The 18,565-nt window shown below is 35.4% G+C and overlaps 2 protein-coding genes across 3 annotated transcripts; one reads left to right on the top strand and one right to left on the bottom strand.

Annotated features, from left to right (window-relative positions):
- The first annotated feature begins 542 nt into the window (after positions 1-542).
- Positions 543-6,245, top strand: fam98b (family with sequence similarity 98 member B). Of its 2 annotated transcripts, none has more exons than XM_053510075.1 (8): positions 543-680; positions 912-1,054; positions 2,117-2,227; positions 2,313-2,491; positions 2,670-2,750; positions 3,484-3,600; positions 4,624-4,791; positions 5,302-6,245. In XM_053510075.1, exons 1-8 carry the CDS (start codon positions 643-645, stop codon positions 5,620-5,622), a joined length of 1,158 nt encoding a protein of 385 aa, XP_053366050.1. In that variant the 5' UTR covers positions 543-642; the 3' UTR covers positions 5,623-6,245. The 2 variants fall into 2 exon arrangements, with proteins under 2 accessions (XP_053366050.1, XP_053366049.1); XM_053510074.1 differs by having other exon boundaries at positions 2,114-2,227.
- A 3,657-nt stretch (positions 6,246-9,902) lies between these two features.
- LOC128535800 (gamma-aminobutyric acid receptor subunit rho-1) lies at positions 9,903-18,565 on the bottom strand. The gene is made up of 9 exons (XM_053509860.1): positions 18,363-18,565; positions 16,506-16,612; positions 15,056-15,123; positions 14,024-14,247; positions 13,056-13,138; positions 11,521-11,661; positions 11,271-11,423; positions 10,592-10,788; positions 9,903-10,307 (listed from the first exon to the last, which is right to left on the bottom strand). The coding sequence occupies exons 1-9, from the start codon at positions 18,476-18,478 to the stop codon at positions 10,011-10,013; spliced, it is 1,386 nt and encodes a 461-aa protein (XP_053365835.1). The 5' UTR covers positions 18,479-18,565; the 3' UTR covers positions 9,903-10,010.

The raw sequence follows: 18,565 nt of genomic DNA, 5'->3' as shown, positions 1-18,565 counted from the left end.
TTTTTTTTATTTCCAGATGTGCAAATTTTCTTGCCATTAGTGAAACAAAATATAATACGTTTTTAAAAAAGGAAAAATATTTCTATCACACTCTAAAGAAGCATGGCGCATACTTATTGTGCTCCAGAACTACATTTTGTGTTTGTGAGTTTTGTAATTATGTGGAATACAGTATATTAATCAGGACAATCTTAGTACCTCATGGGGAAGCCTGTCTCGGGATCTTTGGATCAGTTCCTGTTTGTTGCTTTCCACATTCTGTGTTTTGTAGTTGTATTATATGATTAATCGAGCAATCATTTTAATTATAATATTTAAAGAATATGAATATGTGAAGAATTTCACTTACTAGGCAAGAAAATCTCTCTCTCTCTCTCTCTCTCTCTCATTATAGGTCATACTCGTGACAGTCCAATTTAAAAAAACTTAAATAAATCGATTATTTAACAACAACAACAAGAACATAAAATGAAATTAAATCCCACAGCAACTAACGGGGTACGGAACTATGGGTTGTAGTTTGTGTTGCACTACGGATGTATTATCAATGCACACGTGCGCTGCGCGCTTGAATCTAAATTGCGCGTTCCCCGCTCATATTTATGGTTGTTTAAGTTAATTTATTTATTTTAATCACGTGCAATGGAAAGCGATATACTAGATGGACTGGATCAAGTCGGGTAAGTAAAAAAAAAAAAGAAATCCACGATATACCTTAGCGTAGCCGACATATTAGCTTAGCACTGTTAGCAGGAGTAATAATCAACACCAGCAGAAAGAACAGGCGCTGATCGCGTTTAAGACCAGGGAAACCGAGGATTGGTACACTGCGGGTTTTTTTTTTTCTTTTAAACCTTGGAGTCTTCGTTATTGCTGTTATTGAATTTTAAACCATACTGTTTATTTCTCAGCTACAGTGGTTTCCTTGATGAAAGGGCACTTTCAGCAGCATGTGAGCAAGGCTTTAACTCTCAGGAGTTTGCACGTGTGTGTACATGGCTATCATCAAAACTTCAACACTGTCATGCCAAGAATCAGAAATCAGAAATACCAGGTAAATGTTTTTACATCATGCATTCATTTATATTTTTGCCTGGCTAAATCATTTTTGAATTATGTTTGTTATATGATGATCTTTTAACATGCAGACAATATAGTAAGATATAGTACGCGTTTTTGCAATTCTGCTATGAGGTGTTATCAGAAGGTTTCGCGACTAGTTTTGTAACACGCCAACAGATGGCAGCACAAAGGCCTTCAAACAGATTTGGCAAGCACCTTCATGAGTCACTGTGCGAAAAGACATCGTCCTCAACTGGTGTTATTCTGACCAGGTGCGTTACCACGTTTGCAATTTCACAGCACGTTAGAACAAAGAGCAAGCATGAAATTTTGCGTGGAACTGGACAAATCTGCTACAGAGACGTTTGACATGATGTGCAAGTTTACTACCATGCTGTAGGTCACTTGAGTGGCACACACGCTTCAATTGCAGAAGAACATCAGTGTAAAATGATGAGAGATCAGAAAGACCTTCAACGAGTTCGACCACTGAAAATGTCAAAACTCTTCAGCAATTTGTGCATTATGATCGTCGAAAAAAAATCCACAATCTCGTTGCCATTGTTGGTGTGTCATATGGAACATTCCTAATGTGTGATTTGAACATTCGCTGTGTGGCTGCCAAGTTTGTCCCCAGGCTGCTGACTAAGGAGCAGAAGGAACATCACATTGAAGTCTGCCAAGAACCTCATCAGTGTGCCTTGAGCGTCCTTCAAGGCGAGCATCATTACCGGTGACAAAACTTGGTGTATGGGTATGACCATGAGACGAAGCAACAGCCTTCACAGTAGAAGAGCCCATCATCTCCAAAAACAAAAAAGGCGAGGCGGGTCCGCGGCTTGACCAAGTGCTTGCTCATCGTAATTTTTTTTTACATTCACGGCATTGAGCATCGAGAATTCGTCTTTAATGGCGAATGCGTCAATAGAGAATTTAAGGTGTCTCACGGAGGATGTACGGCGAAAGGCGAATAATGAAATTTTATACCCCCTCATATCTCCTTAACCCCAGAGTCTTCAATTTGATCTGTGATTTGTTTTTTTTTTTACAGAAGATCCTGAAAAGGCGAAACTTGAATTAAGCGAACTGTTAAAAGAGCTGTCGTGTCCATATAAGGGGCTTGATGGGGACCTGAAGACGAAAAATGAGCACCTGAAAACCCTTTGTAAGTTTTAACATTTTAACTGTAAGAGTATAATTGTTTGATAGAAACAGTGTACAATTGTTACTGAATAGTGTGGCGTTTGCAGTGTTTTTAGTATCGGAACTTCAGGCCATGCAGATTATAACAAGCAGAACAGTTAAAGACACAAAGGTTGAGAAAAAGATCTTGCCTCTTCACGACCTCCAAGCAATTTGCAAAGTGCTAAAACTTTCAGATTCAGACCAACAGCAAACATCAGACTTGTTTTCATCCATAGAAAATGAGGTAAGTTTACCGAAGATGTCTTTGGCTAAAGAATTATATATTGTTGTCTTGCAAGATATAAGACATTTTACCCAATCAAAACAATGAAGAGTTTAAAATGAGTAGAGGCACTTTTTTGTCTAATGTTTGTATTTGCTGTTTGGTAAATACTGGTCTCTTGCCTTGAATGTCGCTTCAGGTTAAGGTTTTGCTAAAGAAAGTTCCAGAAAAACACGTTGGAAAACCAGTGTTAAAGGCATCCCTTAACAGTGAGCAGTGGGTAAGTATTAACAAACATAACATTAACAGTAGTATTATAAAAATGTACTTGTCAATCCTAGTAAGTAAGTTCACCGTTAACAAAAATAATTGGTGCGTTCACCACTTAAAAACAGAAACTGACAGAATCAGAGAACAGGGAGGAGACACTTAGAAAGACACCTAAAAGAAACTCTTAAGTTATTATTACCCCATAAGTGGGGACAAAATGTCCTGTTGTATGGGCATTCTGGAGGTCTTGTTGTCATGGAGACCCAGCATACCTATACTATTATAGAGGGAATACTGATTTGGCGAATCCTGATGGTGTAGCTTGGAAGTGTGCATTAGGACTAGGATCCTGCAGGACCCAACAAAAAAAAAGTCGCAGTAACAGGTGGTCTGATGTGAAGTTTGAAAAACCAAGAAAGATGATGTATATTAATGCGGGAGCATAACAAACATGGCGGCATACTCATAAGGGGCTTCATGAAGCTTTTACTAAATTCATTAAATCTTCAGTGGACACTTTAATCCTGTTTAGCATGGATTTAAAATAACTATTTTGTACTGTGTTTAACGATGGGGCAAAATAAATCAGAAAGTAACTTAAGCAGATGTAAGTAAAACTAATAAACTTTGTGAGCCAGCAAGATTATTCAGATTTTTTCCCAGAACAGGAGGGAGTGGGCCTTACTAGTGTTAGTGGTTGCATTTCGTGGTTTCTTAATAATTGACTTGTTTTTTATCCTCAGAGACAGCTGGAGAAGATAAATGGTGTTCTTTTGGCAGACTACGAGTGTCGTCGGCGCATGCTGATCAAACGGTTGGATGTTACTGTGCAGTCTTTCAGCTGGTCAGACAGAGCCAAGGCACGTTAAGCTGCAGCTTTCTGCCATCTCGTGTCACGTTTCTGTGTGTCCCGATTTGAGCACCACACAGTCACATACAGTAGTAAAAAAATCGCTAAAGTTTTACCCCAAAAATGTATGGGTCGGTCCGTAAAATGACATCATGTATACACTCGTATGACATTTTATTAGCAACACCATTTTCATACTAGGTAGGATGTACCTGTGCTTTCAGAACCTGCTTCAATTCGTCAAAAAGTATTGAAAACATCTTTTTGCATCACATAACTCTGCACATTCATACTGTGTATCTCCCGTTTTACTACTTCCCAGAAGTGCTCAATGGGCCATTGTAGTAAACTGAACACATTGTCATGTTCATGGAACCATATGTTCACTAGAGCCATTATAAGAATAGGATGCATGTGGTCAGCAACAACACTTGGCTTACAGGCTTTGGCATGCAAATAATGCTTTATTGGTTTTTCACGGGCCAAGTATCTGCCAGTAAACCGTTCCTCGCATCATTACACCACCACTAACAACCTGAAATGTTGACACAAGGCAGGTTGAGTTCATGGATTCATGCTGTTGATGCCAAGTTTGGACGCTACCATCTGCATGCCAGAACAGACATCCAAATTCATTAGACCAAGTGAACTTTTTTTCTGAGTTGTCACCAAATCATTCTAGTGAATGTTTCATTACCCACAATTTTTCTCACTTGATGTTTTTGCACAGTTTGATGTAAATTTTAGATAATATTTTGCTTTTTTTTTTTTTTTGCTTAATTTTTTATATATTTAAACCAGCCTTTCTGGGACTAAGTCACTAAGATAATTTTTTTTTACCCATTCTGTTTGATGTGATCATTAATAGAAGACATATATACATGTATCTACATGAATTTTTACATGGTGCTGCTGCCGCCACATAATTAACTGATTACATATATTTGTTCGTTTATGCAATTATACAATGTTTTTAGTAAAGTGGTTAGTGTGTGTGCCAGGCAAGTAAATTCCATTTATTCTTTTTCATCAGGCAAAAACTGACATTATGGCCAGGGCCTATCAGCCAAAAAGACACTCACTGACATTAAAGTCATCAATAAGCCTTGCTCACCTCCTGGCAGCACGAGAAGATATCTGCTACATGGTAAAGACCAGCAGTGAGTCCTGCAGGGAAAGGACTGCCTGCGCTGTGAACAAGGTGAGTGCAAGTACATACTCTGATTTCCAGCTTTTAGGTACACCTGAATCAGACATGCAATTGCTCTCCCTTGATTGTATTTTCAATGTTTTATTTTTATACAAAAACTGTCTTTTTGTGTGTCTTATGTCAAATCTCTGCCTTTTATTTTTATTCTGCTACTCACTAAAACAAAAAACACTTGTGCAGGCTTGTCCATACCACTCCATTTGCTCAACCATGCCTTAACTGCCATATGTTTTTATATACTGTTCACTTCTCTTAGATTAAATAAAGTTAAATGTCCTTCCGTTGTTAGAATTTTATATTTATATTTAATAATGTTTTACAATGTTACATCTGAATATTAACCAAGATAATTAAATTGTAGTTAGTGTGAGCTATTTGTTTGTAAAGTTCTGTGAACCTTTATTATTTAATCAAATCCACCTTCCCTATTTTAGCCCTAAATTTAATAAATTTAATTCATTGCTAAGCTCAGGTATTCTCTGTTTGCCAATGAATCCTTAGGTGCTGATGGGAAGGGTTCCTGATCGAGGTGGAAGACCATCAGAGATTGAGGCTCCTCCCCCTGAAATGCCTCCCTGGCAGAAGCGACAGGATGGCGGAGGAAGAGGAGGGGGTGGATACCGAGGACGTGGGGGTGGCTATTGGGGTGGTGGCCATAGAGTCGGATATGGTGGAGATGGACATGAAGGTGGTGGACATGGGGGAGGGGGATATGGAGGGGGTGGACACAGAAGCGGTGGACAAGGTGGATGGGGCCGAGATGGGGGTGGAGGACGAAACCATGGAGGAAGGGGTGGTAAGGGGGGTTATTATCAACGTTAACAGTATTTCCTTTGTGTTAGAAGCTAAGCACAGTATGAAATGAAAGTGCATATGGTTTGAATGTTTTCAGTTCCATTTGTGTGTTTGTCACAGATTTTTTTTTTTGTTGATTTTGAAACAGAGAATGGATATATAAACATATGTAAATCACTGAACATAGATCATTTAGATATGATGCGTTGGCTTGGATGATGGGGCACGTAGGTCATTGAGGAAATTTAATGACCTGCTGTGCATAATTTTTATGATTATAAAAAAGAAACCATTACATACATGTCTATAGTGTTTTTTTTTAGGTGCACATTTAGTTTTTAAATCATATTTTGTATTATTTGTGTGCACATTTTATTTTGTTTGGTAACCAAATGTGTATGATGGATCCTAGAGATAGCATTTTTGATCAGGATTGATTGGAATAATAAATTAATGGCAGCAGTAATCATGGAACACTTTTTCCAAATAAAGCTACTATAATTACTGTGTATGTCTTTTTTTATTTTATCAAAATGCTGCTGATGCTTTTTTGTGTATGTAGATAACCTTTCTGTTTATTCAGTGGTATGAGTTATTTCTGATCTGTATCCATACTACTGACAAAAAGTGTGACAGTGATTAAAAATAAAGTTATGATCTTGTCCGTGTCAGGTTCTACACCATCGTGAAGTAATAGTTAATCAAACTTTTTTATATATATATATATATATATATATATATATATATATAAATTTTTATTTTTTTTGGGGTTGATTTGTAAAAATCTTTAAAATGGAAATGAAGGCCCATGTCTGTTGAATCTCATTTAAGTAGAGGATTTGTGTGGATTTCTAGTAGGGGGAGGTATTATATCATAGCCTGCTCTTAATAAGTTAAATGAAAACTGATTAAATATTACCTAAAAGAACATGGTCTTAATGATTATAACATTTAAAAGCTTTGTTCTTATGCACCCATTTCATTAAGGCGTGAAGATTGTAGCCAGCAACAAAACTACTGTAAATCTATTTTTATGTAATTGTCAGAAAAGTTTTTCAGGTACAGTATTTGGAGATGTAAAGAGTTAATCCTAAAACATGATCATTCTGGATCACTTCTGTTTGAAGCTACAGTAGGAGGATTGGAACATGATCAATGGCAAAAGCGCATGGCTCCCTATTTCCTAACCCTAGATATGATTAATTCTGTACCCTTTATTTCACACCACCCATGTAGTGCAGTTTGCATTTAAAGATAATACTGTAGCTACTGATCAGAGCTTTGTTCTGACAACAATAAAAGATTCAATTCATAATGTTAATTCCTCTTCAGGAACTGTTTTGTATTGCTCCAGAGCCTATCCTGGGAAGATAGGGCATTAAGCAATAATGGCACAATGCATACACATACACCCACTCTTTTGCACATAGGGGAAATGTTAAATAACATGTAGACCTACTTGTAGTTTTTTGGAAAGTAGTAAGAACCCAGCTGAAGCAAGGTTACATGAGGAGAACACATTAATAACCTGTTCTCAGGCTTGAAACAGGGACCCTGAAGTGAAGAAGCAATACTACCTGCAACACCCTTGGACATAGCATGAAATAGTAATTGCATCAGCAATAACGTAAAAATGCAAAATGTTGTGTGCATTCCCCTTGTGCTGCAGGAACAGCTCTGGACCCTTAGAGCATGGCTACACAGGACATCTGGGGGTGTGCTGTGGTGTCTGGCACCAGGACTTTAGCAGCGGCTGCTGTGGATGCTCTGTTGTGCTTCCATGGATCTGAAAATTAGAGTCTTTCCAATTATAAATGATAAGTTTACAATATAATGCCATGAAAATCATGAGTGCTGATACTAATAATGCTGTGATAACCCATGATCCATGGTGCTTAAAGCATGGACATAAAAAAGCCAATAAACAACATTTTAAATGAAATACAAAACAGAAAACATCAGCTATTATTTAAGACAGGTAAAATAAAACCAGTAGGCAATATAATCAAGTTTTCAGTGCTTGTTTGCAGTAAAAAAAAAAGAAATCATGATGTATTTCATGTTTGTAACTGTAAAAGAAAAAATCATTGCTTGCAGATGAATAAATAAGTATGCATATTGTATATTCAATAGAGAAAAATTACTTAAAGTGTAAATCCAAGATCATGTTTCTTTTTAATGTATAACAGTACCACCAGTAACAAATAAATTTTTCCATTTCAATCTCAGCCTCACTTATTGGCACAAAAGGCGTGCAAAAAATGTAAATGTTTATTAAAAAAAATAGTTTCTATTAAAGTAGAATGTTGGGACATTGCGTATATTAAGGACTATTAAGACATTTTAAAGAATAGACCGTTGATAATCGTCTTAATCATTGATAATGTACCAATCTCCAGTAAGATTACTGAGTCATCTCCATGCGGAGAGCAGTGGCTCAGTGGTTAATGTTCTGTGTCCTTCATAATCTTACTGTACACTTTGTGTGAATTCTACAGAACCAAATGAGTAAATGTATGTTGCAGGTCCCTTCTGTGTGGAGTTACTTCTAAATTAAATCATCCTCAGAACCATAGCTTAATTGATTTTTTTCTGTATTATGTACACGTTTATTTAATTTCTCATAAATATTATCAATATTCATAGTTGGTAAATAAATTACAGAAAATTGAGACAGTTTTTTAATGTGAGAATCACAGATATTAACCATGAAAAATATTAAAAACACGACACACAACAAAAAGAAAAAAAGAAAAAAAGAAAGAAAGAAAATTTTTTGTCCTAAATCCACAATAGTAAATTAGTCTCAAGTGCAAATGTTTGTTATATTATACCATCTGACCAACACTTGACATTTTGCTCAGTACATACTGTATGAATAACAAAATCCTAGACACACAAACAAGAATCTACTTTTTAATACTTATATATAAAATAAAAATGCAAAGTAAATAAGTATAAAATTCATGCAACTATTTTGTTCAATTTACAAACAGTTATGCTAAACTTTACAAAATGGTATTTCAAGAAAATATGCTTGTATTTTATACATGGATTCATGGATTCATTCTCTATACCGCTTACAACCCCCTGGAAGGTTCAGGTTAAATACAATACAGTAACATTGATTTTATTTATTAATGTCTATAAATTACATATGTACTGACTTATAATATTAAATGATTTTTATAATTGAAAAAAATTATAAACATTTTTGTTATGCCTTGATACAAAATGTTACCCCATATCTACATTATGTGAAATCCTATTATGCTTAGAGGTTTATATATATACTCAGCAAAAAAAGAAACGTCCTCTGACTTTCAACTGTTTTTACTTTCAGTAAACTTAATGTGTAAATATTTGTATGAACATTAAAAGAGTCAACACCATAAGACATAAACTAAAAATGTTTCACAATGTGTCCCTGAATGAAGGGAGGCTCAAAATCAAAAGTACCAGTCAGTATCTGGTGTGGCCACCAGCTGCTTGAGGTCCTGCAGTGCTTCTCCTCCTCATGGACTGCCTATTGCGGACAGTCTGAGCACTGATGGAGGGATTGTGTGTTCCTGGTGTGACTCGGGCAGTTGTTGTGGCCATCCTGTACCTGTCACGCAGGTGTGATATTCGGATGTACCGATCCAGGTGTTGTTACACGTGGTCTTCCACTGCGAGGATGATCAGCTGTCCTTCCTGTCTCCCTGTAGCGCTGTTTTAGGTGTCTCACAGTGCAGACATGGCAATTTATTGCTCTAGCCACATCAGCAGTCCTCATGCCTCCCTGCAGCATGCCTAATGCACGTTCACGCAGATGAGCAGGGACCCTGGGCATCTTTCTTTGGGTGTTTTTCACAGTCGGTAGACAAGTCTCTTTAGTGTCCTGCGTTTTTAGAACTGTGATCTTAAATCAAAAAACCTTCTGTAAGCTGTTAAGGTCTTAACAACCATTCCACAGGTACATGGTAATTAATTGATTATGGTTAATTGAACATGAATGGAAAACATTGTTTAAACCCTTTACAATGAAGATCTGTAAAGTAATTTGGATTTTTACAACATTATTGTTGAAATACACAGTTCTGAAAAAGGGACTTTTTTTTTTGTTGCTGAGTATATATATATTTTCGTCATTTCCATATAAAGGTTGCCCACATCACGGGAAACCACATAATTAAAAAATGTATTCTCTTCCTTTTTAAATTTAGCTTGTTGGCATATTTTACATTTTTTGAATGATTAAAAAATTCAAAGGAAAAAACATTATTTGAAAAAAAAAGTAAAATGCAAAATGGATTAAGTGACACCTTTTTCATCCTTGTTGTTAGCTTCTTATTCTTCTTGTGAGTATTCATTGCACCTCTACAAAGTCTCTCCTAACTTTTTATAGTTCGGACCACTCCATTCCTGGTGGTGTGTTAGGAGTAGATAGACCAGTAGATGATGTTGAAGAGGGTGTATGCTCCAGGAAAAATAACTCTTGAGTATTTGTCTATGGCATGAGTGTCTATCCAGATGTTGATGTAGCTTTTTAAGCTCCTTACCTGACTGGTAGTCTGGCTGTCTGCTAATGTGAACTGAGCAAAGATTCTCTCCTGTCTCACGTCGTGTGCTGGCATCCTATAGTTCCCAGTGGTGCTTTGATCTACATCACTATAGGCAGTATTCACCATCAGGTCCTCATCTGGGTGTGCTATACCACATGTGCAGGGTAACTTAAGAGTCAGAGCATTAATTGTTATTGGTGAATGGAGTCTACTCATACCTTTTTAATTATTAATTAAATTTAGTATCTCTGTGAAACCTTTCTGAAATGCATTAAGGTATAATGTGACCTATGAATAACCAAAAATCACTTAACTAATATAACCATTAACATTTTCCAAGCAACAAAGTGAGCATTGTGTAATTTCTATCAGTCCTGTACTGTATGTGCAAAATATGAACTAATCGACTGTTTTAGTGCCATAAAGTGTGTTGTTCGTGTGTGTACACTCACTTGCTCTCTGAGCTTCCTCTCTGTGCGTTCCTGCACGGTGGTCAGGTAGTTGACAGCTGCATACTCAATAACAGAGAGAAACACGAACACAAAGCTGACCCACAAGTAGATGTCCACTGCCTTTATATAGGACACACGTGGCATGGATGCATTGACGCCAGTGATGATGGTGGACATTGTGAGAACTGTAGTGATACCTGAGTAACACAAAACAGCTGTATGAGGGCAGCATGATCTTACAGATTGCTTCTTTGTGTATCCTATAGTATAGATCTAATATGTTTCTACTACAAAATAAAATATGTAAACATGCTTCATATGAAGTATGAAATTTATGTTATCATTGTATGTCTGAAAGCATTACGTTTGTAATTAAAGGAAGAATATGTCATTTTTTAATTGCTCAATTATTACACACTTTGCATAAATTAACCTACTGCAATACTTCTAGCTCCATGCAATGATTTAAATCATACACTTTTTTTTTTAAATTATGTAACTTTTATATGTCTACATCATATTAATGTAAATGTGCAAATCACTAAGGAATAAAGAGCTTGATAAGATGCATCTTTAATAAGTACTCAACATTTTTGTGAATTAATATGAGTGAAATATTTTATTATACTGTACTCTGTTAGGTTTGGTTTGAAATTGTTGTGAATCATTGGGAATTAACCTAAAGGTACTCTAGCAGGTACGGCCCTGCGATCGATCCAGAATGACACCCAGGACAACATGACCATGAGTGTGGCAGGGAAATATGTCTGCAGCAGAAAGAAGAAGACATGCCGCCTAAGGGTGAAGTGGATATACAGTCTATTGTACCAGCCTGTAAAAAAAAATATATCAAAAAAAAAAGTTTAGTAACATACTGGGTGCCAAATTGTAAAGTAATGTTGTAAAAGTAACACATTATCATGGATTACCTGTGCTGCTGTAGAAAGCCAGCTTTGTTGTTGTGTGAAACTTTTGGATGAGAAACTGGGAAAGCGAGATTCTGTCGTCTGTGTTTAAAGACTCATTCCCTTTTTTCCAGTACAACATGAGGTCATCATCAGTGTATGCATCTATAGTGGGAATACATCATATTTTGCAACAGATGACCGTTATTTTGTGGCTTTTTTGCTTTGCTTTTCAGTGACTCGCCAGTTTATTAAGTACACCTAAGTAGCATGTTGTCTCCTATAGACTTTAGAACAGCATGAGTTTCTGGATGCTTTGTGTATATAAGCATAGAGCATAAATCATATAGACTTGATGCAAGCTCATCCCAAAGGTAATTGATAAGGTTGCAAGTCAATACTAAATGAGTAAATGAGTATGTATAATTATTAGGAGGAGCTGTGCAGGCCAGATTTGCAACTGATTTGCAACTGTCATCTGTTATTAATGATACATATCATGCTGGATGATCTATAAGGTACCTGTTAGCAATGATGTTTCACTACACCATGTACAGTATGTGTGACAGTGGAATAATTCCAACACCATCACTTCCACCAATGACATGCATGCTTCATCTCACACACGGATAACCCCATGGACTCATGTTGCACAAACTTCTGAGGCCTTCATTAGCATGATTATACTTGAGGCCGGATTCAGCTGACCATGCAACTGTTTTCCAGTTTCCTTTCTTAGTCAGTGCTAGCAACAGTGCCACTTGATAGACTCCTCAGTATATTTTAGACAAATAATTAATGTATCTGTTTTTGCAAAGAATTTTGCAGATGAATGTTAAATTTGGGGTGTAATTTTTCTGATTGTGGCCTGTCTTTGAGGAGCTAGAATTGACAATCCTGTTAAAAAGGAAAAAAATACTCTGTCTATCCATCAGCTGCCAAAATATAGACAGAGTTATATTTCAGCTTCCTTACAAGGTTAAATTGATCAATATACTGTATATATAAGCAATAATTACGATATTTTAATTGCCTTACTGTTGGGTTAGTAAAATATAACATTACCAACAATAACTAATATTATAATGAAATAATTCTCAATCTTAATCTTTTCTTTATACCAGTACTTAATATTTAGCAAATATATCAGCTTTCCCAACTTGGTAATTAGTTTGATAGATCACGATAGGCTGGATTTATTTGCGCCTAGTGCCACATTTATAGTGACCAAGGTCACTTGTTCGGGCCATTCTAGTGCTTACTTACATGATAAGTTTTTGAATGTATACGTTGCAGAGCAAGGTACAATAAAAGCTGTACCTAATCTTTTAGAAACACAAAATATAAGCCAATCAGCCTTAACATAAACACCACTGCCAGGTAAATTGAATAACCTGGCGACAGCATCATGGGCACCCCAGCCTGAGCAGTGTACTGTATGTTCACCAGCCAACAATGATCACTGTACTGCACTACTTTTAAAGAAACCTAAAAGTTTTCCATAAAACAAAAAATCACAAAAATAAGTTAAATCAACATATTTTTTCAACTCTACATACAGCTCTCTATCTCGAGTGAACAGGTCTGTGTGTCCAGTGGGAAACGACTGAGGTCCATATTGCACATCGCAGTGACTGTTACTCTGCAAAACATAATAATTTAATCCTGTTACTTTGACCATTTTATACATTTAAAATAACAGTCTTATACAGCCTTATTCTCTGTGTTATTTTATTAGATCATATTCAATATTATTTGTCAACAATTTATAATTCTTTTACACTGTTGAATATCAAAGACAGCAACTGTTTTTCTGTCTTTGCAAATAAATAATACTTTTTTTATTGTGTTCACTGTTTGATCCTATAAATAGGGTACTACATGTGGACATGAAATCAATTACATTACTTTAATGTAATGTCAATTAGATCGTGCCTAATCATAGTAATGAGGTTTATTAGGTTAATAATCCATATGAGAGGCATATGGAGAGCACAAATGGTTAGTGTTCCCCTTGATGACCATATTATGCGTGCCATGTGTCCTCTTTGCTGCAGGCTTTAAGACACTAAATGAAATTTTGAAATGCCACATAAGTGTAGGGTAGCCCCTAGAATGTACTAAGCTGCGTATAAGTTTAAGGAGAGGAGAGGGGAGGAGAGAAGAGGAGAGGAGGTGATGGCTCAGTGATGCTGTCCCTTGTGGCAAGATCCAGGGTCCATGAGTTCAGTATTGAGTGGAATGTTCTAAATTTAACTAAAAGTAGTATATTGTGGACAGCAGTAGCCTGGAGGCAGGAACATTTGGACATAGTTGTTTGCTCTCCAGCTGATCCTTTCCTCCTGCTGCTCTGCCCTGGGCAAAGCAAAAACCTCAAAACAACCACAGTGACTCTCTTAACTGGCTTATATAAATAAAAAAACAACAAAAAAAACTATTTCAACAAAATGATATTCGTTATCATATCAATAACAATAATCTTAAAAATCCACTTGTCCTAGATAAGCTTTGGTTAAAGTGATTGTACCGTAAACTGTAGAGCACATTTCCATCAGGATAAACCCGCAGCATCACATTGTCACTGGTAGTGTCATGGATGAAAGATCTTTTTGAGTGAACAAAGAACATGTCAGGCACCCAAATCTTCTTCACCAGCCTACTGTCGAAGGTCATGCTCTGGTTGTTGGTGCTTGGAAAGGCCAGGCGTTCATCCTTCCAGTAATGTCTCAGATAAAGCGTCATAGTAAAGTCCTGGGGCATAAAAATACAGCTTTCTGCCTACATGTAAGACTGGAAATTACATTTATCACATTTATACACAATAATGTATGGTATTTGGACTAAGAAATACAAGTGGTAATCCTTTTGACCAACTCATCTATAAGAATTTTAGCATGCTTTTTTATTTTCAATTTATTTACTTCCATACAGCTGTCCTGCAGACTAGTATCATTCTATAGGTTTGTATGTTATGGGTCTTTGAGCATATGCTATGAAATCACTATTCTATTCTATTAATGTCAAAGCTTTGTTTACTATGTTCATTCTATTGATTCTATTAATGTCAAAGCTTTGTTTACTATGTTCATTCTATTGATTCTATTAATGTCAAAGCTTTGTTTTCTATGTGTTTTTGGTGGAGCTTTTATCTTTTCACAATAGCAATATAATAAATTCAGGTAAAGTAAAAGTTTGTACATTGTAAGGTTTCATGTTAAGTACCCTTAAACTCAAAAACAGGATTTTTACACGGTTCCTCATGGAAAGATTATTTCAATTATAGATTCCTGTTTAGGTCAACTTTCCTAACAAAACACAATTTTCCAGTTTAAATCATTCTGTAATTGTATATAAAACAAATACTGTCTCCAGATTTTGGAGATTAGAGAATGGTTAGAGAATGATGTAGTACAGCCCTCATAACAACTCCTCCCCAAAGCAAAATACATCAAACCCACATTACCCCCAGCTATTAGTAAACAAGCATACTATGCATTTGTCATGAAATTTCCATGCCCTCATATGTTATAACTAATGTAATATATGGATAAGTACTTACCATATCAACCTCAGAGATTGTGTCAAGGCTCTCTACCTGAACATCTACCCCTACTGGTATAGGTGGTCCTGTAAGTGCATAATTATAGTAAATAATATACATAGCTCGGATTACATTTTTTCTTTTAAAGGCTATATTATTAAAGTATTCATTATAATATATTCCCATATAGCCCTTCTCTAAATGTGTTCTTTACAACTGTGAAAAAAACAGGTTTCCTCAGACAATCAAGATGTAATAATGATGGTGCTCATGGGGTACAGGAATTTGTCCTATTTTAGTTTTTTGGCTCAAAATAATGTCCCATAATAAAAACAACAACAAAAAAAGAACATTTACGTCACAGTGGATCAAAGATCCCACATCTGTCTTGTGACCAGGTCACTAGGTCATTTTAAAGCTGCTGTGACATAGCACTACCTAAACCTGGCAAAAGAGATCATTTGCTTTTCAGCGAGATCAGTGAGATGAGAAGATGACAATGTAATCACAATCCCAATCAAAATAAACACATATATTTTATATATTAACTGATCATCAGTAATGACACTACCAGTTTTAATCATTGATGTGTTGATCCTGTAGGAAATCACTTGTCAATTGCGATAATATCTTAAAATGTAATTTTATTGCACTTTTATTGCAAAATGCTAAAAGTGTCTATGCATGCAGAAGTTTTTTAACCCTGGTCACAATAAAATGACACTAAAGCCTTGTAATCCATTTTGACAATTTAACCACAAACAAATCATGCAATTGTATTCAACCTTTCCATATTCAAATTTTAGCAGTGGATATTGCCCTTGTATCAATGTATTCATTTAGTCACGGCCATGTGACATAATACAGGAGGTAAGAACTATATTCTGAATTTTTCAGATACATTTTGAATTTTGATTCAGATACAGATGAAATTTAATTAAAAATTATCTTGCATAATTGTAGTTATTCCATATTCATAGTACTGTACCTTCAATTCATATATTATATGTAGTTGAAATTTGAATTCAAGTCTCCCTTATGTATTAGATCTTATGTATTAACTACTTACACTAATCATGAGACCTACATTAGACCTGTGCAAAAGTCCTGAGCCACCCCTTGTTTCTTCATATTTTGCTTCCAAAGAGCCATACTTACTTGTATTTTCAATCCAGTCCTTGTAACTGACCACACAGTAAATAACATCTAACTTAAAGAATGAACCAGTGAGAAACAGGTGCAGATAATGACAAATTTACTTAGATAAAAAAACAATGTTTAAAACATATATTTGGGCACTTTAAGACCTGTCACAGTAAAACATTTGTTTTCATTTCTTTTATTTAATCTACATGATTTAATTTAATTCAGTGTGCAGAAATGCTTAAGGCTCAAGACTTTTGTAATTTACAGTAGAATTCAAAAAATATAGTATATATATTAGCTGATAAAAATAGTGGAGACTTACCTCCAAATGCTGGCCTCATTGTAAAGTCATGATCATCTATCCTTAATAATTGTTCTGATTTTGTCACCGGAGATTTTGTTAGATCCGGACTTCTTCTAAAAATTGGACTGTTTCAGTGATAAAAAAATTATTTAGACATTTTTAATTTTAGCAAAATTAAATCAACAATTTGCAATTATATAAATAAATGTAATAATCCACAATTCATTTAATTAATATTAATATCATTAACCTAAACTTTTGTTAAATATTAAAATAATTCATCTAAACATTTAATCTATTAAACATTTGGTGATTTTTGTGTGGGTGTATCAGCAATTAATGTTGCATGCAAACATTGCTAAAACTGCTAAAAAAATATTTTATTAATTTTGAATAGCATAGAATGTTGTGGAGTGTCTTTAAAAGTTTGTATTATCACAGTCCTCTATCATGAAAACTTTAATGTCAGAAAACTTAAATGATCATCTCTACACCAGGTGATACTAAATGGTTACCATATAAATGGTAATATATGATATATCTTTTTATATTTATTTATATGATATATCTAGTTTTCAAGTCCCCATGTAAAGTATACAAACATATCATAATCAAGAATTCAACAATACTGTGGTATAAGTACTATTTAACCAGAGTAGACTGATCTGCATTGTCTTGTTGACAATTTGTCAGGCTAACTTTTTTTACAGATAGATTTCCCAGTAGAGTACTTGTAAAATGTATATGCAATATGTAAGCCATCGTAGCATTTTGTTATTTTTCCATTTTTATGACAGACAGTTATTGCACTGTTATTTTCACATCACCTATAAGTTTGCTGTTTATGCACAATACAGTAAACCTGGAATACATAATATTAAATGGGTCATGGGATATGAATTTGAATGCTTTAAATGGATTGCTGACAGAACGTAAGCAAAATGTGTACTTAAAATGTCTCATAGACAAGTAGCTAGTAAAATGCCAAGGTAAAGTGATATTTCATAAAATCCGCCATGATGAAGGCAGGGGGTTGCTGTATGAAAGAAATGTATGGTAATGGGGGCTTTTTCTTTTAGTCTCCATCGGCAGCTGGTTACTAATCCTCTTAGGTCTAAGGTTTGTCCAATCCACTCCTGCCCACATCAGTGAACAAAACTGCAGATCTACTTACTTCAGGGTGTGCACCGAGTTTAAATTATGCCTCTTTTTAAGCTATACCTGGGACTACGATACTCAGATTTTCAAGCTCTATATAAACAAATATCCATATATCAAGTCATTGCCTTGGTTGTTTGGAGGAATTCTCCCGTGACAGATTATGAACAACCATTTATCTTCTGTAACCACATGAACTGGGTTTCAGTGGTTCTGAAGCCTATCCGGGGAACTCTAGGCCAATCTATCCAAGGGCAACTAAACCCAATTTGGGCACAGGCATAATTTTATAAGGTAGGAAGAAAACTGGGAACTTATATGCCACACCTGGGGAGAAGATGCACTAAAAGACCTTTAAAATACCTTCAAAAGAGATTCTGAGGTCAGGAGCAAATAAAAAATATTTCTATTAAACTCACTTCGTAAAAAAAAACAACAGATATATTAGCATTATATTAGCATATAAATTGCTTACATTATTGCAATTATTGAATGTTTCAGTTTAACATAAAATTTAGGCAAACTAACAGTAGTCACAGTCATTTAAAAACTAAACAAAATGTATGTTTAAAAAAAAATAATCCAATTTTAAAACTATTAAATTTCACTGTAATTTATTAAGAGTACATTTAAAATAATTAAGTCTAAAGAAGTTACTGTAAATAAATAAGAGACTTTTGCATACACAGTGTTTTACTGACCAAACCACCTCCTTACCTGCTTTGCTTGTAGGCCTCAGGTTTAGAACCCCTCTGATGGACTGACTTCCCAGCAGTACCCATTAAACAGATGTAGATCAGCACAATAACAGCATCTATCTGCATAGTGCACATAGTCCTCCAGTCACACCTAGTTAAATTTTACATACATGTCCTGAACACACAGGCAAGTACATTCTCTTTTAGCCCAGGAGCCAAGGA

Source organism: Clarias gariepinus, chromosome 13, assembly GCF_024256425.1.
Source record: "Clarias gariepinus isolate MV-2021 ecotype Netherlands chromosome 13, CGAR_prim_01v2, whole genome shotgun sequence".
NCBI classification, from domain to species: Eukaryota; Metazoa; Chordata; class Actinopteri; order Siluriformes; family Clariidae; genus Clarias; species Clarias gariepinus.
Note: the sequence above shows the minus strand (reverse complement) of the source record. Positions and strands in the feature narration are given on the sequence as shown.